Source organism: Caretta caretta, chromosome 3, assembly GCF_965140235.1.
Source record: "Caretta caretta isolate rCarCar2 chromosome 3, rCarCar1.hap1, whole genome shotgun sequence".
Classification (NCBI taxonomy): Eukaryota; Metazoa; Chordata; order Testudines; family Cheloniidae; genus Caretta; species Caretta caretta.
Window position 1 is genome coordinate 157,897,624 of NC_134208.1, and position 20,058 is coordinate 157,917,681.

The following is a 20,058-nucleotide window of genomic DNA, read 5'->3' on the forward strand; positions in this document are numbered from 1 at the left end:
TAAGTTCATTCAAGAGTGTAGTGATTGGCTGGTTTCACCCACAGATTTGTTATGAGGCATTTAGTGCACTGGATGAGATACACCACATGTTGCAATAAGCATGTGTAGGACCCATAGATCTGGAAAGGTGTGTTGTGGGGTGTACTGGTCATTGTAGCAGTGGAGATATGTCTGCAGGTTTTGCATCTATTGTTCTGGCAGGGTCTGGTGCCGCTTTGAGTTGGCGGGTCCTGGTCTGTGGTTCTGATGATGAGCTTGACAAGGTTTGTGGAGTTGTTTGAAGGCCAAAAGAGTGGGTTCAGGAAAGATTTGTTTCAGGATGTGGTCCCCATCAAATATGGGTTGTAGTAGTTTGATGATACCCCATATGGGTTCCAGTGTGAGGCAATAGATGATAACTAGGGATTTCCGGTCAGTGGGGGGGGCAGGGGTCTGTACTGAAGCAGATTCTATGGGGGTATATGTTTCTGTACCTGCATCTGAGATTTTGACACCAATACAAACATGTGGAACAAGTAAGTGAGCAAAAAGGTAGGTGCTGGTACACACAAAAACATATAACTTCAGAAAACTAAGTCAGCAAAAACATAGGTAGCCAATTTTAGTCAGACAGATTTAGAGCCCAATTTTCAAAATTTGTTTCTGATGGTCAAATTCAGGAGTCTGTAGAAACAACTTAACTAAAAAGAGTTGATGAAAACAGAAGTTCTCTCCTGTAAGTGCAATAGCTATGGAGATTCATGGATAACAACAGGAATTAAAGAAAGTCCCTGATTCAGCAGGGTACTTGAGCATGTGTCTAACTTTTGAGTAGTCTCATTGAGGTTGTCTACTCCATAAATCCATCACCCATATGTCAGTTTATTGCACATACAGAAAGATGAATATACATGAGCAAATACGTCACACATACAAAGAAAAGTACATGAGTGCATGCAGGAAAATAAAGGAGTTCTTATTTCCTGGGGCTGTATTACCTTTTCTTGGGGACCTCTCTTGCAAAGGGGCAGCCATAGCCAAGGGAAGTCCCCAGTAGCATGGTTCTAATGGAGCCCAAAGGAAGGAGGTGCTGGGAGCTGGAACCAGTAGAGAGGCACAGGGGGATCTACCAGGTGCATCGGCTGGCCCCATGAGCTCATCTACAGGGGTGGAGAGCATCTCCTATATCTCACAACAAGATGATACGGGAGGAATCTACCAAACTATTCTAGTGGTGATTTTCTCCTTCCAATCAGTTCTTGCTCAGGTTGAATTTCACCCTGCGTATATTGGATCCTCCTAGTAGTCTTAACTCAGGGCGCAGTCCCATAAGCCCTTTGTACACTGAAATCCCATTGACCTCAACAAGAGTTTTTTGCACAGAGAGAACATGTAGTATCAAACCCAGGAAAAATGCCCACTGAACCCCAGAAACATATTAGGGCTTTTCATATCATCCACAAATCATCTGGGTTTATCTGAGGAATGTCAGAAGACAAACTTTTGCAAGCTTCTAGGATGAGAGGTGCTGTGTCAAAATCATATATTATTATTTATAATTATTTATCATTGTTTACAGTGAATTGGATCGGGCACTGCAGAGGAAGACAGAACTGATTTTCAAGGAGAAACCGCCTTTGTTTGCAGTAAATATATGGCCATGCTGAGATAATCAATTTAGGCTTGCCCCTCCACTGTTGAAGTCCATGGCAAATTGACTTCAATGAGAGCAGGCTTGGGCCCTTTCATACTAATGTCATTGAGGTTCCCACTGGAATTGACATGAAACTGATTATCTCTGCACAACCATGTGTCCACTATAGCAGAACACAGCTTGTTCATGGAAATCCATCAAGGCATAATCTAAGGGTTTTCTCTTCCAATGTCACATCGGTTTTATCAGGATGTGGGTGAAAAGCTTCCCAAGGAGCCAGAATTCACCATGCAGATTTTCCATAAACTCTGGATTTGTAAGAAAACAACAGAACCAGGAGCTTTCCCTACAGAATATGATCATCCCAAACATTAAATTATTTGAATTACACATTAACAAGCTCAAACACCTAGAACCAAATGGTGACCCTTCATGAACAGCAGTGCATGGAGATAGAGAGAGGACACAGCAGCCTTCTTCCCCACTCCTTTGTGCACCCATGCTGCATCCAGACAGAACGCTGCTGTTAGCGCTCCCTGAGCACAAGCGGGCGAGTGCCCCACACCCAAAAACGAACATGGCTAAAGTCCTCCTTCCTCCTCCAAACCCTGTGCACCCACCAGAACATGGCAGCAAGACTGGGGTAAGTACGAACTACACCTTTGTAAAGGGACATAGGGTCTAAGTTGGGAATCTCTTTGCATCGATGGTTTTCATGTATTGAAACAGAAATGGAAACAGCCTTAATTTGTCAGTGAGGAAATTGCTACGCAGTTTATATGTGACTAGAAATGAACTGTTCTCTCAATTTTATGGGCTCTTTTTTGTACAATTCTCTCTCCCTGTCATATCTTGAATCACTAGCAACTATCGGAGGCCTCCCTTCCAAGTACTAGCTAGATTTGATGCTGCTTAACTTTGATGAGCTGATGAACTCACAGTCCAAAATAATACCAATCTGCATACGGCTCTCACCCCCAAACACGTTGTCTGGTTAGGGTTTGATAGCAACAGTTAACAACGGCAAAATGCCATAACCATTTGAAACCATATACAGTTCTTCCTGACATTGGATACATTTTCGCCGTAGGTAGGTCAGTAAAGTTGTTTCTGGGTCCACATTTTTTTCCAACACCTGAAAGAAGAGAAAAGTATTGTAAAACATATAATCAAGATTTATATATCTAAAGAGACAGACATACAGACTCTGAAGATGAACTTCAGTCCTGGTGCGACTCCGTTCACATCAACAGCATTATACCAGTGAACTTTATCCCTTTCCCCACTGCCTGTCACTTTTAAAATCTGCTTATTTAGCACAATAGAGGTCAGGAAAGTGAAGCGTCCCAGAAACAGGGTTAGCAGCAGATTAAGGCCTCGTCTATACTACACAGTTTTGTCAAAAAAAGGCAGCTTTTGTCAAGAAAACTAGTGGAGGTGAACACACTGATTTAACTCTCCTCTCTCTCAAAATAAAACCACTTCAATGAGAGGCACAGAGCTTTTTGCAACATAGGGCTTGGCTACACTTGTGAGTTACAGTGCAATAAAGGAGCCCCGGGTGCACTAGCTCACTACCCGTCCACACTGGCAAGGCACGTAGAGCGCTCTGACTCCGCGGCTACAGCGCTGCTGGGTACTCCACCTCAGCAAGTGGAATAACATTTGCTGCACCCCCGCTGGAGCGCAGCAGCGCCAGTGTGAACGAGGTGTTGCATGACTGCGCTCTGATTGACCTCCAGAAATGTCCCATAATCCCCTTAAGTCAAGTGGCCACTCTTGTCATTGTTTTGAACTCGCTGTAGGAATGCAGATATGCCCTTTCAAAGCTCCGTTTCTGACAGCTGGCTGCTTATCTGCTCTGGGACAAAGGAACCATTACTGAGGAATGCTGCTTGCTTTGAGTGAGTGAGAGAGAGAGAGAGAGGTGCGGGGGGGGGGGAGGTGGGAGGGAAGGGAGGTCTGCTGCTGTCTGAACTTACAAGACAGCAAGCTGACACACTCTCAGCCTCCCAAAAACCCACTCCCACCCCACCCCACCCGCATTTGAAAAGCACGTTGCAACCACTTGCATGCTGGGATAGCTATCATAATGCATTGGTCTTTGTGGCCACACCAGTGCGCTTCCAGCTGAGAGAGTAAACACTCGGCAGAGTTTTCCCTGCTGCGGTCCCTGAAGGCTAGTTTAACTCCCAGCGCTCTACAACTGCAAGTGAAGCCATGCCCATAGTTACAATGACGCAATGTCAGTGTAAACACTGCATTCTTTACATCGCCGTAACTGGGCTCCGGGAGATATCCTGCAATGCCCACCATGACTTCTCTGCTCACTGTTCTGAACTCCATGGCCCTGCCACCAGCTACGCAGACACGTGCCCCTCCCCTTTCAAAGCCCCAGGAAGTTTTGAAATTGCTCAGCACAGAGAGCTCACATAGCTACTGCCTAGCTGAGCATGCTGGCTCCCTGGCAGCAAACACACTCCTGCCTGGACTACATGGGAGGGGTGGATCTCCTGGGTTTGTGGGCAGAGGAAGCTGTGGGAGAACTCGGAGGTAATCACAGATTCAAAACATTAACATGGAATCCTGCTCTCCCCGGCAGCAGCAGGCAGACAGGGTGGGCTGATGCTGGGGGTGGGAGGAGAGACTGCTGTGCTATGTAGAGCCAGGGAGGGAGGCAGGGGCTGATGTCAGGGTGTCCCCCTCACCCTGCCGGTGTACTGGTCTCCACTGAGCTGGGGTGGGAGTTCAGGGGAGCGCCTGTCTGTGCACCAGCTTCTGCCTCACTCGCCCAACATGCACACTGTCTCTCTCTCACACACACACTCCCTCAACAAACACACACACTTATGTGGGCTTCTTGTGTTAGTGTTCAGTAACGTCCGTTTGGTCATATTACTGAGTGCTACTTTAAGAAGTGATTTAAACTGTGTCACTTTTCAGGTACACACAGCAATCATTACAAGGTTCATAGCACGGTGCAAACAAACAATGTCAGGCTCAGCACACTACAGCAACACACTTTACTGTGGTTCCATGTTAATGTGCTCCTTCAAGACATCCCTCAGCCAAATAGCCCCCCATTGAGCTCCTCTTATAGACTTGTGTTCATAACACAAAGCACAAAACCAAACAGCAGTGCAGGATCCATCCTTTCTGACAGAGACGGCTCGGTTGCAGGTTGAAAAGTGGCTGGCAACCTAAAAGGATGCATTGAGAAACCATCATGTGACCTTGCCCTTGCTCCCATGAGGCATTGAAATCCCTTCCCAAAACACCCTCTGGCCAGTTGCACAGTGGGATTGCTACCCACGGTGCACTGCTCTCTGTGTCAACACAACAGCTGCTACTGTGGACTGCTCTGCTGACACAAGAAGCATAGTGTGGACATACAGCAGCAGTTTAATTACAGCGGTAGCTGTATATCGATGTAACTTAAGTAGACTTAACTTCGTAATGTAGACATAGACTAAGGAGGGACAAAGCACTTGGCATCTTGGAGTTTAGTCCATTATCTCTCCTGCAGAAGCCCTGATCCAAACACCATGTTCTAATAGGTTTGGTCGTATGTAAACAAATTCTGTTAGTGATGTGAGACCCTCAAGAAGTTCAGAGGTTTGGTTCATATGAGCAAAGAACTATTAAGTGATCCAAAGTTCAGGATTGCCTGGATCAGGATTTTGGTTCATGCCCATCTCTAATACTGAGTTAACTAATACTCACTTAAACCTAAATGCTGACCTTAGAAAGTTATTTATTACAGTAAAATGTTTAATTCTTGCTAGATGTTATTTATTAAGGTAACAAGCTATTTAATTCTTGTTGGATCTGGAGATACAACCTAAGATTCAGCACTGATTCTGACTTGACATGAAGCTTATCTGGCACCTTTTTTAAATGTTTTATTAATAGTTGTGACATTAATACCCATCTCGAACCTGGAAATGGCTGGTTTTGGTGTGGCGGAATCTTAATCTGCGCAATTTCAGTCAACTCAGTCTTGATTGTTGGTAATGTTGTTTACTGTTACCTATTTTATTAGATTTAAAACTCGGGTTTACTTGAACCTTCCCCTTGTGGTCAGAAATCAAAGTTTTGTATTTGTTTTCTTCTGGCCTGCCGGGTTTGTTTTGCTCCGTCAGTATTAACAGAGTACTAAGGCACATTTCCAGTAAAATTGCGTAATAGGATGTGTTAATGTGTTCTTGACTCTTACAATGTAGGAGTCCTAAGTACAGTCGTTACAGTTTACTTAAGATAATCTCTCTCAGTTTTGAAAGTCTGATTGAAGCAAAGAGCACTTTTATAACCTTTCCTCCCTCCCCAAGATAAGATAATTTATCACCCTCTGTACTTTGAGCTTTTTTTCCCATAAGACCCACATTTTTATAATTGGCTGATTAAAGTGCTAGTGCAAAATGTAGCTGGGAAGTGGTTACATATACAGCTCCTGTATTTGTGACCATAAAACAGATAATTTGCCAGGCAAATGGACTCTGGCACTCCTCATTATTCAAATCTTTACAAATATAATATTTTCAAGTGACTGGCATCACAGAGGTATTTGCAGCATTCCTTTGGAAGTATATTAAGCGTGGGGATTACCATCAGAGGTGAAAGTAAGCCGGTACGGCATACCGGTAAGGAAGTGGCTGCCGGTACACAGCCGACTGTACTGGCAGGGCTGCTGATGAGGGCGGAGGGGAGGTCAAAAGGGGCAGCTGCCCTGGGACCCAGGGCTCCCGGCAGCAGTGGGAGCCTCTGGCCCTTTAAATCACCACCAGAGCCCCAGGACTCCCAGCCGCCACCGCCACTACCCCAGGGCTCCGGCAGCAATTTAAAGGGCCTGAGGCTCTGGCAGTGATTTAAAGGGCCAGGGGCTCCCAGCCACCGCTACTGCCCCAGCACCCAGAGCCCCGAGCCCTTTAAATCGCCCCCTGAGCCCCAGGCGGCCTGGGCCGGGCAGCACTAAAGGGCTGGCTGGGGGAGTCTGGCCCCAGCCCCACCCCTTCTGCCAGAGGCCCTGCTCCTTCTGGGGGCCCAGAGTCTCCCCCCACCTTGCCCAAGACCCTGGCCGCCCTTTATACCGGTAAGTCCGTTAAGTTACTTTCACCCCTGATTATCATACGTATCTCAGTAATGTTGGCTACTTTCAAGGACAAAGTTGCAAACGTTGTAATGGCATTAGTGTGAAGGTACACATGAGCCTGGTTTGTGCAGGTGATCTGGGAAAGTAGAGAAACATACTTGCGAAGTCAGATTTTCATTAACATGCTGCTGAGCCTTTCGGGTTATGCTGGGACCAAATTTAAACAGTAAGATGCACAAAATTGGTTCATATTGTAACATACTCATTCGATCATTTTTAAAAGCCTACGGTAGTGCAAAATTAAGTTGTAATCACATAAAAGACCAGAAATTCAGAGTTCAGGTTCCCACAGCTAATCAGGCCTCTCAAGCCTATTTTGTCACATAATGCTAGTTATAATAGCTGGATGTATACGCCAACATACCTGGCTCTGAATTTCCTGACTTTTGTGGGATTCTAATTCTAGAGTCTTCACTACAACAATCTCAAGGAAGGGGCTGGCTTCTTACGACCTTGATTTGTTTTTTTAAATAAGCATTCAATCAAAAAGGCACCTACATTCCAGCATGCTCTGTCCCACACTCCCACTAAGCAATTGCTGAAACTGACGGGTGAAATTCACCCCCTTCTCCCCCGCCACACACACACACACACACACACACACACACACCCAAGTAAACAGGCTGCAAGTCTTTGTGTGAGAACTGCTCTGGTGAGTAGGGGCATAGAATCCCCTCTCCCAACCTGAGGGCAGTATTCATGGCTGCATTGCATCCCCCTGCATGGCTGCCACTCTCTCCTCCCATGGCTAATGGCTTCCATTCCACCTGCAGTAAATGGTACCTCATTATGTGTTTATTTCAGTAATGAGAAGCAGTTCCCTACTTCAGATCCTTCTGAGAATTACTATTTTCAAATCACACTATTGTCAAGCACAGCAAAATCCACATCCCTGTTTGTGGTCTATGTACATGCCCGGCCTGGCCCTTTCAAGAAAAGCTCTTTTTGAGCTATCCAGACATAAAGAATAAGCCACTGGCCAATTTTCTTCATGCTTCAATAAACCCCAAATGGCCAAATACGTTTTCTTGAGATTTTCCTAAAAATATGCAATTGTGGACCAAGAATAAACACAAGAAGTCTCATCACCAAATGGCCATTACTTGGGAAGTTGTAAATGGCTGAAAATATGGGCTTAGGCCCTGATTCAGCAAAGCCTTAAGATACCAGTTATTCAACAAAGCACTGAAGCATGTGTGTAAGTTCCACAAAAGTTAAATCTTTGCCAAGTTGGGGCCTTGGAATGGAAGCGGCTCCTTATCATTGGAGCAAATACATAACATGCTGGGCACCCTCACCACACCTCCTTTTCAAGTCAAGAGACCAGATTCACCTCTTACTCCTATCGTTGTAAAGCAGCACGAACACCATTGTAGTAAATGGCGTTGCCTGCATGTAAAACTTGCAGGAGGAATATTGGGCCTACTGGGAGTTTTGGGTGCTCAGTGCCACTCGGAATCAAGCCCAGGGCTTGAATAAGACCACACACCTGTGTAAGTCAGGAGTCACTTCACTGCATTCAATAGAGTCCCCTGGGGTAAAACTACTGTGCGATCAGAACAAGGCCCCACTTGTTGGCCCTGCCTTATGACACTGCTGTGAACACTGTTAATCTATCTAACTACATGATTTATTATTTATTATTGTTTATTATTTATTATTGTTTATTATTGTTATTTTTTGTCTCGGGTCTTCCTCCAACTGTTCGTTAGGCTCATTTGTATCATCTCTAATTGGCTTTTAAATTCTTTGGGTGGAAATAATGTCTATTTATGTGTTGCTCAGTGTGTAGCATTATAGGACCCCAATACTCATTCTGTCTGTCCGCTTAGGTACTCGACCCTTCAAATACGATCTGAGTACCTCACACTTCTACTCCTGCACAGTGCAAAATGAAATAATCCCCATTGATTTCAGGATCGACCCCTTACAATTACAGTTCCAATAGGCAATGGAAGAGGAGTGCCACCAACCAAGTTCTCTGCTGACTCTGTCCTTCTGCTGTGTTAGGTCTTGACACTTGCATAAGCAGCCTCAAGCTCAGCCCCTATTTCCAACCAGAGAACTAAAGAATGGTGTCTGCCAGAACACTCTACACCAAACCTCTGCTCTCCTCAGACGTTGGGTAGGCTCAGATCCAAACGTCATGGCTCAGCACACTCTTTGTAAGAGGTACAGACCAGAGCTCTTGACTTCAAACATCCCTGAAATCTCAGGAAAGTTTGGATCCAAATCCAGATTGGGAATCAAACTCACAACTCAGTCCCATCTCTAGCTGGAATAGGGTCATATCCTGCCCTCATGCACAGCAGATGGCCAAGCTGATTAACTCCACAGCGCACAGCCTTGTTAGGTGAAAACTGGGATGGTAGGAATCCTGCTCCCAGAATGCAGAACAGCAGCACAGTCACTATGGCAGCCTCTGAACCAAGAAACCATACACCATGTTCTCTCCACGGGAAAGAAAGGCCAGTGAATCGGTGTACTGATTCTCTGGCCCAGCCCCAACTCCTGCTCTACTCTTGAGCAGCATGCAAGGAATCTCCATAGATCTGTGCTCCACAATGCACAGGGAGTGCACACCTTGACATGACTTCCCACCATGCTCGTCTCTGGGCAGTAGAACTGCACTGGTCTCATGGTATCAACGGCCATAAAAATAGGGGCAGGGTTTGCCCCACATTGAACACGGACATAGGTAAATTCTATTGAGAATGCAGTAGAGTGGCAGTCCTGACTGGTTTCAGTGCCTTCCAGGATGCAGACCACAATCCTGGTTAGCGTTAAACCTCTTCAGAGTGAGGGGATGCTGTGAAAAACGGAATTCACTGTTCAAAGGCTTCCACTGTGTGCAGGAATCACACCACCCACCTTTGAAAGGTGTTCCAAAACTTCCTCTCTACTGACACCTCAATCTGGGACTGTTCGTAAGATTTGTCATCTAAAAAGAATGGCTCAGGTGTGGGAACCTCTCTCATATTCTCTGCAGTGAAGACCAATGCAAAGAATTCATTTAGTTTTCTCTGCAACAGCCTTGTACTCCTTGAGTGCTGCTTTTAGCACCTTGACCATCCAGTGGCCCTACTGATTGGCAAGCTTCCTGCTTTTGATGTACTTAAAACATTTTTGCTATTAGTTTTTGTGTGTTTTGCTAGTTTGCTTTACAAATAGGTTTGTTTGTTTGTGGCCAACCTAATTATATGTTTACATTTGACTTGCCAGAGTTTATGCTTCTTTCTATTTTCCTCAGTAGGATTTGACTTCCAATTTTTAAAGGATGTATTTTGCTTCTAACCATCTCTTTTACTTTGCTGTTTAGCCATCGTGGCATTTTTTGTTCTCTTACTGGTTTTTTATACAATTAGTTTGAGTCTCTATTATATTGTTCTTTTTTAATTTCCATTTAATAGTGTCTTCATTTTTGTGTAGTTTCCATATTTGAAGTTAAATGTTACTGTGGTAGGTGGGTATCACTGGAATCACCGCCGCACCTCCCCTCCCCCCCAGGATGTTAAATTTAATTATATGGTTGCTATTACCAAGCAGTTCAGCTATGTTTACTTTTTGGACCAGATCCTGTAATCCATTTAGGAATAAATCCAGAATTGTCTCTCCCCTTGTTGGTTCCAGGATCAGCTGCTCCAAGAAGCAGTCATTAATGGCATATAGAAATTTTATCTCTGCACCCTGTCCTGAGGTGACATGTACCCAGTCAATATGGGGATAGTTGAAACCCCCCCATTATTACTGGGTTTTCTGTTTTTGTAGCTGCTGTAATCTCCCTGAGCATTTCACAGTCACAGCCACCATCCTGGGCAGGTGGTCGGTAATATAGCCCTACTGCTATACTTTTATTATTCAAGCATGGAATTACTATCCACAGAGCTATTACGATACATCCCAACCTTTAAAGGTTGTTGTTGCTGCTACTGCTGCTCTGTTAGAAAACTTCAGTGGAAGAGAATATGATAAAGTGACTGATTAACACAGCCAGGATCCAAGAACAAAGAGAATAAAAAGTTGGAATCTCTCTTACCTTTTGGCCGTTCACAAAGAAAATCAGCTGATCAGTTGTCCTTTCTGAAGCCATCCTGTGCACTGCCCAAATTCACTCTAGAGATCACAGAGCAGGCCTACACACCGTAAGAAAGTAAGCACTACTGGCATCAAGACACGCAACGTGTGTCAGACTTAGGAATGTTTGACTGTATTTCCACCCCCAAGTTATATAAGAATTGATCTGGAGGTGTGCCAGCTGCAAGTGGCTAGTGCTTCTGCAGCAATAATGATAGAACAGGAGAAATTGAAAGAACAAAGTGACCTTCCCCCCCGATATAGCACTAGATTAATTTGAGAAGTTATTTAATTGCATTTCCATTCTGAAAGACACGGCCGAGCCTGATGCACCCAAAAATCTGGCTCTATTAGAGCTTACAGAATTAACAGCATTTTGCTTTTGAGCTCCACGTAGTTTTTCCAACTGTTTATCACTGCACTGAACCAAGAACACTTGTGATTTTTTTATACTTGCCCTTTCCAACAACAACCAGCCTCAGCATCAATAACTTTATAAGATACTTTCCTGTCAAAACAGTGAGGACTTCCTCTCTTAATTTTCACCTGATATACAGAGATCAGTAAGCAGAGTCACTGTGAGATTATTTCATCATTTTTCTGCTTACGATTTGTAACACTCCAGTGCTTTCCACATGAAAGGAAATAAACATTTAAAAACACACACACACACACACACACACACACACACACACACTCTCTGCATGCTTCTAAAGGACTACAGATAACTAGGTCCTTATGCCCAATCCAGCAGTGCATTTAAGCACCTGTGACTTTAAGCATGTAAGTAGCCACAAAGAGGGCAATGGGGCAACTCACATGCTTAAAATCACAAGTGTTTAAACGTTTTGAGGGATCAAGAGCTCGGCATAATGTTCTCATTTGGGCTCCGAGTGCTTAGTTTGTTGTATCCTTACCTCATGTAGATCTGGCATGTGGCATGACAGCAAAAGACAAGGAAACGGTCAATTCTCTGGGAACGAATTTGTGTTCCCGTTTCTTGATTTTGCTTTTTCCCCAGTTTCTCTGTTATGCAACTTTCAATTCTCCTGGGCTTTAATCCTGGCTTCTCAGTGGCTGTTCCAGAGCATTCCACAAAGCCCTCCACCAAGGCATGGCAAACTTGTGCTGCTGTGCATTTCTTTACCTAATGCATCGTCATCTTAATTTCTAGATCCATGCGAATTACTCTGTAGGTGCCAACACAGTTCCAAAGCTGAAGAATAGAAAAATGGTCACAGTGTAGTGACTAATCTTATTTGCTCTCCTCTGCTTTCTGTAACTTTTCCTTTGTTCGGTTCCTTTCTTTATAGGCAGTCACTTCCAAGCACCGGTTTTACTGGTATTAACTGCCTTTAGCTTTTTTAAAATACCTGGGAAAGAGCCACCCTTAGCTCTGTTTTCCAAACTGCTCTGACCAGCTCAAGCAATTTTAAAACTGAAACCAAGAAACTAAAACCAACTGCCACACCCAGAAGCAGCCTCATTTTGATTACTCTCTGCCAGACTATCAGGGCAGCCACCAGCAGTGCATGTATTATTTTACGAGCACTTGTTTGTTTGTTTTCTGCACTCTACCTCCCTGGCTACACAGTAGGAAAGTTGAGGACAATATGTGTCAGCAATGGGTTCAGCATTGACTCAGCAGCACCAGTGGTGAGCTGGAGCCGGTTCACACCGGTTTGCTGGAACCGGTTGTTAAAGTTAGAAGCCCTTTTCAAACCGGTTGTCCCACGAGGGTTCTAAAGGGCTTCTAAATTTAACCACTGGCCAAAAGGGCCGCCATAGGTGCTGTCTCTGTGGGTGCTCCGGGGCTGGAGCACCCACAGGGAAAATTTGGTGGGTGCAGAGCACCCAGCGGCAGCTCCCCGCCCCACCCTGCGCCCGGCCCCAGCTCACCTCCGCTCTGCCTTTGCGTCCTCCCCTGAACGCGCCGCCCCGCTATCCTTCTCCGCCCCCCCACAGGCTTCCCGCAAATCAGCTGTTTGCGCGGTGCCTCCAGGCAGGAGGGGGGGCCAAGGACACCTGGGCCTAGTGCGAGGGGGCTTCATCGACACTCGTGGTCTTCCATCCCCTCGAGTTACCCAGTGGCCATGCCCCAGTGTCCCCAACAGCGGGAAGCCAGGGGGCTGAGAAGCAGGCGGCGGCTTCGTGTTCAGGCCCAGGCAAGGAGAGGTGAGCTGGGGCAGGGGGGGTGCGAGGAGGGCCGCCCGAGCCGCAGCAGGTAACTCGGGGGACGCGTAGGGGAGCCTCTCCCCACCCCAGCTCACCTCCATCTCCCTGGGCCTGAGCGCGAAGCCATCGCTTGCTTCTCAGCCCTCCCCGGCTTCCCGCGCGAACAGCTAATTCGCAGGAAGCCGAGTGGGAGGGACGAAGAAGCAGAGCGGGGCGGCGTGTTCAGGGGCGGAGTAGGAGGCAGAGGTGGAGTGGACGTGAGCTGGGGCCGGGCGCGGGGCGGAGAGCTGCCGGTGTGTGCTCTGCACCCACCAAAATTTCCCCATGGGTGCTCCAGCCCCGAAGCACACATGGAGTCGGCGCCTAAGGCACCACTTTTGATGTGATCAGTGGGGGGAGTGGCCACTCCCCCTGCTCCCCCCTAGTTTTGCTACCCAGCCCCTAGGAGCCAGAGGGACCTGCCAGATGCTTCCCGGGAGCTGCCCCAGATAAGCACCGCCGGGACTCCCCACCTCGCCCCCCGGCAGGTCCCTCTGGCTCTTAGGGGTGGGGTGGGCACCCACTACAGTGGCCCACAAGATCCTCCTGCCCAGTTCTGGGGGCAGTCAGGGGACAGGGGAGGGGGGTGGATCAGGCAGGGGTTCCGGGGTGGTGGGGCGTCAAGGAATGCAGGGGTTTGGATGAGGCAGGAGTCCCGGGGGGGGGGGGTCACGACCCCCTTGGGGGATGAGGAGGGAACCGGTTGTCAAGATTTTGGCAGCTCATCACAGAGCAGGACATTGTGTAAGTGTTAGTGTAGCCCAGGGCAAACAGCGTTCAGCCCCTTTTCAGAGAACTTTGAAGACTTGCTCAAGCAGGTTTCATGGAATGGGGCTGAACACTGCTTGGCCTGGTCTAAATTTGCAGTTAATGCATGTGCATCATTCTGAAGAGGTGCTGAAAGCACTGTTGAGACCAGTTTCCTTGCATCCCTTATTCTGCTGCACAGTAGTGTTAGATGGGCCACAATATTTTTTTCCCTCAAGGCAATTCTTTTTCCAGGAAATTGTTACCTTGGTCGATATATCTGTGTGGTCACATACAAATACAATATCCTAATGTAATAAAGGATCATCCTCGAATTCAGTGTAATGTTTTAAAATTGGTTTGTAATATTGCAAGTAACAAGTCATAACAAAAGGAAATGTATTAGAGCAATCTTAAAATTACTATAAACATGTAAAAAGAAAAGGAGGACTTGTGGCACCTTAGAGGCTAACAAATTTATTTGAGCATATGCTTTCGTGAGCTACAGCTCACTTCATCTGAATGCATCCGATGAAGTGAGCTGTAGCTCACGAAAGCTTATGCTCAAATAAATTTGTTAGTCTCTAAGGTGCCACAAGTCCTCCTTTTCTTTTTGCACATACAGACTAACACAACTGCTACTCTGACACCTATAAACATGTAGAGTACTAATTTAATGATCAAGCATATTTCAGTTTCCTAATCCTTTTATTCCCTAATGCAAAATGTTCTTTCTATGTTCAAAGAACACTGACAATTTAATGTGTAAATCACATGTTGCTCAAGTAATGCCAGGCTCTGTACTGAATATTTTTGGGTCATGCCCATTGGTAAGGGTGCAACCAGCTTTTCATTATAAGGCTTATTTTTTCTCTGTCTACTTTATCCATCTATATAGCTCTGGACCTCGTCACTGTAGTATCTGTGTACCACACAAACATTAATATACTTATCCTCCAGTCACCCTGTTGATGCAGGGCAGTGCTCTTATCTCCATTTTACAAGTGGGGAACTCAGGCATAAAGGAAGACATTTTCAAAAGCCCCTAAATGATTTAGGAGCACATGGAACTTGTTCCCCTAATTCTCTTAGGTGTTTTTGAAAATCCCACCCAAGGATGCTGACTGTTGTATGAATTTAAATGGAACAAATGGGCCCAAGAAGTCAGCGCTGTTATCATGATCCAGTCGCTGTTCAACATTAAACAGTTTTAAACGAGGTTTGGGATAAAGATACAGATACAGAAAAGAAGGAAAAACAGTTAAAGCATTTGAAATGTTAAGTATTAAATAAGGGTTTCATTTAAACATTCTCTGTTCCCTTTAGCTGGAGAGAGTTTTTAAAACAGTGGTTCTCAAACCTTTGTACTGGTGACCCCTTTCACATAGCAAGCCTCTGAGTGCGATCCCCCCCTTATAAATTAAAAACACTTTTTAATATATTTAACACCATTATAAATGCTGGATGCAAAGCAGGGGTCGGGGTTGAGGCTGACAACTCATGACCCCTGATGTAATAACCTCGTGATCCCCTGAGGGGTCCTGACCCCCAGTTTGAGAACCCCTGTTTTAAAAGGAATAAAAACCTGGTTGACAGTCTCTTAGATGGGATTAACTCATTTTTTGAGAAAAGAGGAAAATTAGTTGACACGATCTGGAACTGTCATTGTTCCTGTTAATGCCCTCCACCCCTCCATTTTCTAGAAGACAAACATACACAAAAGGAGAAGAGAAAGAACAGCAAAGGTAGAATATGAAGCTTCTGTCTCTGGTGTTGACTCTCACTTGCAACCTCAGTGCTGGAAAAATAGACACAGCATAAAATTTTATCAGCTAATCTGAGATCTGGTGAATTTGTACGAGCATCAGGTTGTTTAGGGCATTGCTTTTAGCTGCCTCCTTCACATCACAGGCTTATAGTAGTGTTGCAAAATATGCAGTCTTGGCCAGCTAAACCAGGCTCTTATTAAACAGAAAGAAAAATGGCAGAGATAGGGAAGAGATAAGATAAAGTAGGGAAGGGAAAGGACACTTTTGGGGGGTAGGGGAAAAGAGAAAGTCTTACATCCGAGGCGGTGTTTGGGATTCAGCCAGAGCTGATGGAGGTGGCGATGCTACTTCTCTGACCTGGTCTGGTCAGGACATCTCTCAGGATCAAGATGATGAAGGCCTGGAATTCCAGGAGACTGTGGCCATGATGGTGAAGCTCACTCCAGCAGCCAGTTTTTTCCTAACATCCCATTCGTTGAGGATTCCGAAAGGGTGTGAAAGGTAGAATTGCCCATCCCTTCATTATTTTGTCCACCAATTACTCAATCTCTCACACCCCCGTTTTGGTTCATTGCTTTCTGGTCCTCTACTCCTTTTGTTTACTAGTCACAGTCTTAACATAGTGCTTGAGTTATATCCGTAGGCCTTTTTGTCTGTACCATTCAGTCTATCTCACTTTTGTAATTGTTTCCATCAACATTTGTTGTGATAGGCTATTGTGACATCCATGAACTTTCACTCACTTCTTACAGTTGAGCTCACAATTAGGATAAATTTGTAGGCCCAATTAACACAACAGGCCCAGACCCTCAAAGGTATTTAGGGACCTAACTCCCACTGACTGCAGCTGACTTGCAGTCAGTGGAAGTTATGTGCCTAAATCCCTTTGAGGACCTGGGCTCATATGACTTGCCAAAGGCCACACATGGATCCTGTGGCAAGACAAGGAACTGAACCAAGAATTCTTAAGTCCCATATCAGTGGTTTAACCACACGACCATTCCCCTCTAACTTTAACAACAACAAAAGGCATCCCTTTGGTATAAAAACTCTCACGTTTAACCTCAGGCTATAAGAGAAGTTTGAGTGTCAGAAGCAAATTGGTTAGTGGCCACACTATTTTCGTAGGGCACTGAAAGTGTAACTAGTTTCTGACTGGTAAAAAGTGTCCTTTTGTCCACTCATAACTCAGAAGTGGGTTGATTTTATGAGTTCACATTTCCCACACACTCGCGACTCCTTACATCACTAGTGCAGAGGGGAGTTTGAAATAAACTGAATCTAAAATCAAAAAAATTGTGGAAGGTTTTTTGCAGTCTGACTGGTTTATCCTGTGGATCTAGCAAGTGCAGTGAATTAATCATCCAATTCTTTAGGCGATTACTATTGCTGATTATATGTATAGTGCGGTTATAGGGTGCACTTACCAGCAGAAGGCCCTCCTCGTGTCAGGATGCAGAGTTTCTGGGACTCTTCCTTTCCAGCACTCCCCTGGGTCCTGGTTCTGCAATGGTCTGCTGCCTCTGTGGCTTAGCCCTCCAGCCAGATCAGGTTTCAGTCCAGACCTGAGGTTAGAGAAAACAAAGTAAATCTCAATTCAAAATATCCACTGACCATTGAAGTCCATAATATAAACACTAATCCTTCATACAGACCCAAAGCCAGGAAAGGGTTACTTGGGTTAAGGCAGGGAGAGCCTGCCTTTCCAATCCTGGCTTCATCCAGATCTGGCCCTTATCAAAGCAGCCAAACCCTTTTTTCTAGCCTGCTGGGCTCTGATTGGCCTCTGCCTGCTCCTGGCCTTTCTAGATGCTAGAGGATCAACTCTAGCTGATTCTGCCTGCCGCTGAGCATGGGAAGCCTCCCTAGGCACCCCTCTGGAGGCCTGACCTGGCTGCTCTTCCCTTCGTAGCCTTTTTTATTATTATTTAAAGTAAATTTAGTTGTTGTATTACAACATCCATGGGTTCAGCTCTGGCGGCTACAGAGGGATTCAACAGAATTACCTGTGCTTGTTTTACATTTACAGCTCATAGGAACACATGAAGCCATGGGCAAGTAACACATATAATCACAAGAACAAGGTCCATTATCTTTTATCCATTTTATTAAAGTTACCAACAAAGTTATGAATGTTACAACATATACAAATCCTAGATATATCCATGCACCCGTTATTACTACAGACATACTCACATCCTAGAGTTAGGGACTGATGGGTTTCTCATGGATTGATCATCAACAGAGGGATTGTGCCTGCTGGAGTTTTCGTGCAGGAAGCTCGATTTTCCCACTCTGGGCAGCAAATGCCTAGTAGACCCCATCGCAAGTGCCATAAAAGTGCAGAACTATAAGGAGACACAGTTCCCACCCTAAGGCATTTATCATCTACATTGGGCAAACACATGGAAGGATAACAACAGTTAACAAACAGATGGAAGAGGAAACAGAGGGTGTCAGGGTTCCCCCTCCACTCTGAACTCTGGGGTACAGATGTGGGGACCTGCATGAAAGACCCCCTAAGCTTATTTCTACCAACTTAGGTTAAAATTTCCCCAAGGCACAAATCCTTTCCTTGTCCTTGGACGCTATTGCTGCCACCACCAAGTGATTTAGATAAAAATCCAGGAAAAAGGGCAACTTGGAGTCCCTGTTTCCCCAAAATATTCCCCCAAGTCCCTTCACCCCCTTTCCTGGGGAGGCTTGCGAATAATATATTAATCAATTGGTTACAAAGTGAGCACAGACCAAATCCCTGGGTTTTTAGGACACTGAAAATCAATCAGGTTCTTAAAAGAATAATTTTATTTAAAAAAAAAAAGTAAAGGAATCACACCTGCAAAATCAGGATGGAAGGTAACTTTACAGGGTAAATAAAAAGATTTAAAACACAGAGGATTCCCCTCTAGGCTTAGCTTCAAAGTTACAAAAAACAGGAATAAAACTCCCTCTTAGGATAGGGAAAATTCACAAGCTAAAACATAAGAGAATCTAACGCATTTCCTTGCCTTTACTTACAATTTTTATAATCTTAGATGCTCATTTCAGGTAGGTTTTTAGGAGATGTTTTTTTCCTGCCTGGTCCCTTTCTCATCCAGAGAGAGAACAAACAAAGAGAGCACAAACAAAACCTCCCCCCTCCCACCCCAGATTTGAAAGTATCTTCTTTTCTTATTGGTCCTTTTGGTCAGGTGCCAACCAGGTTATTTGAGCTTCTTAACCCCTTACAGGTAAAGGAGGGATTTTATGATATCCTTAGCTGTATGTTTATGACAGAGGGAAAGGGTTACAACAAATAAAGGTGATGACGTTTGGGTTTTTTATAGTGTCTTTGCAGCTTGTTCCAATTTTGCTGTCATTGGAAATAGGGGAAGTGAGTATGTGTGGAGAGCTCTGGAGAGCAGATTAGTGATGGAAGACTCAGTTAAAGAAGTGGCTTCTGAGCGCAGATTTGAAGGAAAGTGATGTAGACTGGTGCTCTAGAAAAAGGAAGCTGTGAAAAAAAGGCATGAAGGCACTAATGAGAGGGAGAGGAGAAGAGAAAAAGAGCATTTCCTAGAAGCGGTCAGACTTTGGAATAGTCAAATCTCTTTGGGAAATAGATTCCACAACTGGACACCCTTGATGGAGAATGCCTTTTTTCAGGTCTCAGTGCTTGCATGTTAACCAAAGATACATCTAGAATGGTGGCTGAGCATGGGTCCAAGCACATGGCTGTACCAGAATCCCCCTACCTTCCACATCTCAACCTCAGAAACAAAGGTTTCAGGGTGTGTCCAGGACAAGAACGCTAGGATGTCTGAGGGCTGAACATGCCTCTGGCTGTGGCACAGCCCCATACTCATGCCCGTGTGTAGTGTGGAAGGGGTAAGGGGCATGTACTATGTCCTGAGTTCAGTAGTCCTCCAGCCCCATTCCTATGCTGTACTGGACTTTCTTCTTCCTGACCCTTTTGTGATCTGCAAGGGCCCCTGTCCCCCCATTCTCACTGGTAGTAGCAACCTGCACTGACCACATCAGAACAATTTTCCACTGCGCTCTTTTCACCAGTACATATGAGCATATAAAATGCTCCAAAAGCAGCCGCCGAGTCTGCTGAGCACACCTGGGTGCTCATCAATATGTGGTCGGAGGACACCGTCCTCCATGACTTCTCCTGCAGCACCAGGAACTTACACCTGTATCAGGAAGTTTCAAAGGAATGCAGTGAGCATTGTACTCGGGCCCAGTGCCAGGAACTACAGCACCTCAGGATCTGGTACTGGGGGCAAAAGACTCCAGCTGTCACTCCTGGATGGGTCCTCCAACATGCCCATTCTTCAAGGAGCTGGACCATGTGCTCTCCAGGTCTGTCAGTACTGAGCCTGAAGTGATACACATCCCCCTCCTCAGTCTCACCATCCAACACAACGCCCATGAAGACCAAAAGATGGAGACAGTGGGGCCCACAGAGGAAGAGGAACACATTATGC

The 20,058-nt window shown here is 45.4% G+C and overlaps 1 protein-coding gene across 3 annotated transcripts in view; it reads right to left on the reverse strand.

Annotated features, from left to right (window-relative positions):
- XDH (xanthine dehydrogenase) overlaps positions 1 to 17,303 on the reverse strand; it is an 83,096-nt gene extending 65,793 nt beyond the window's left edge. The window contains exons 1-5 of one of the 3 annotated variants that reach the window (XM_048843381.2): positions 17,242 to 17,303; positions 17,014 to 17,151; positions 11,774 to 12,072; positions 10,819 to 10,915; positions 2,711 to 2,768 (exon numbers count right to left, since the gene is read on the reverse strand). In XM_048843381.2, the coding sequence (XP_048699338.2) occupies positions 2,711 to 2,768; positions 10,819 to 10,872 (112 nt within the window). In that variant the 5' untranslated portion in view covers positions 10,873 to 10,915; positions 11,774 to 12,072; positions 17,014 to 17,151; positions 17,242 to 17,303. Of the gene's footprint in view, positions 1 to 2,710; positions 2,769 to 10,818; positions 10,916 to 11,773; positions 12,292 to 17,013; positions 17,152 to 17,241 lie in introns of those variants that run through there. The other 2 variants (XM_048843385.2, XM_048843383.2) reach the window with 2 other exon arrangements.
- Between the last annotated feature and the right edge of the window lie 2,755 nt (positions 17,304 to 20,058).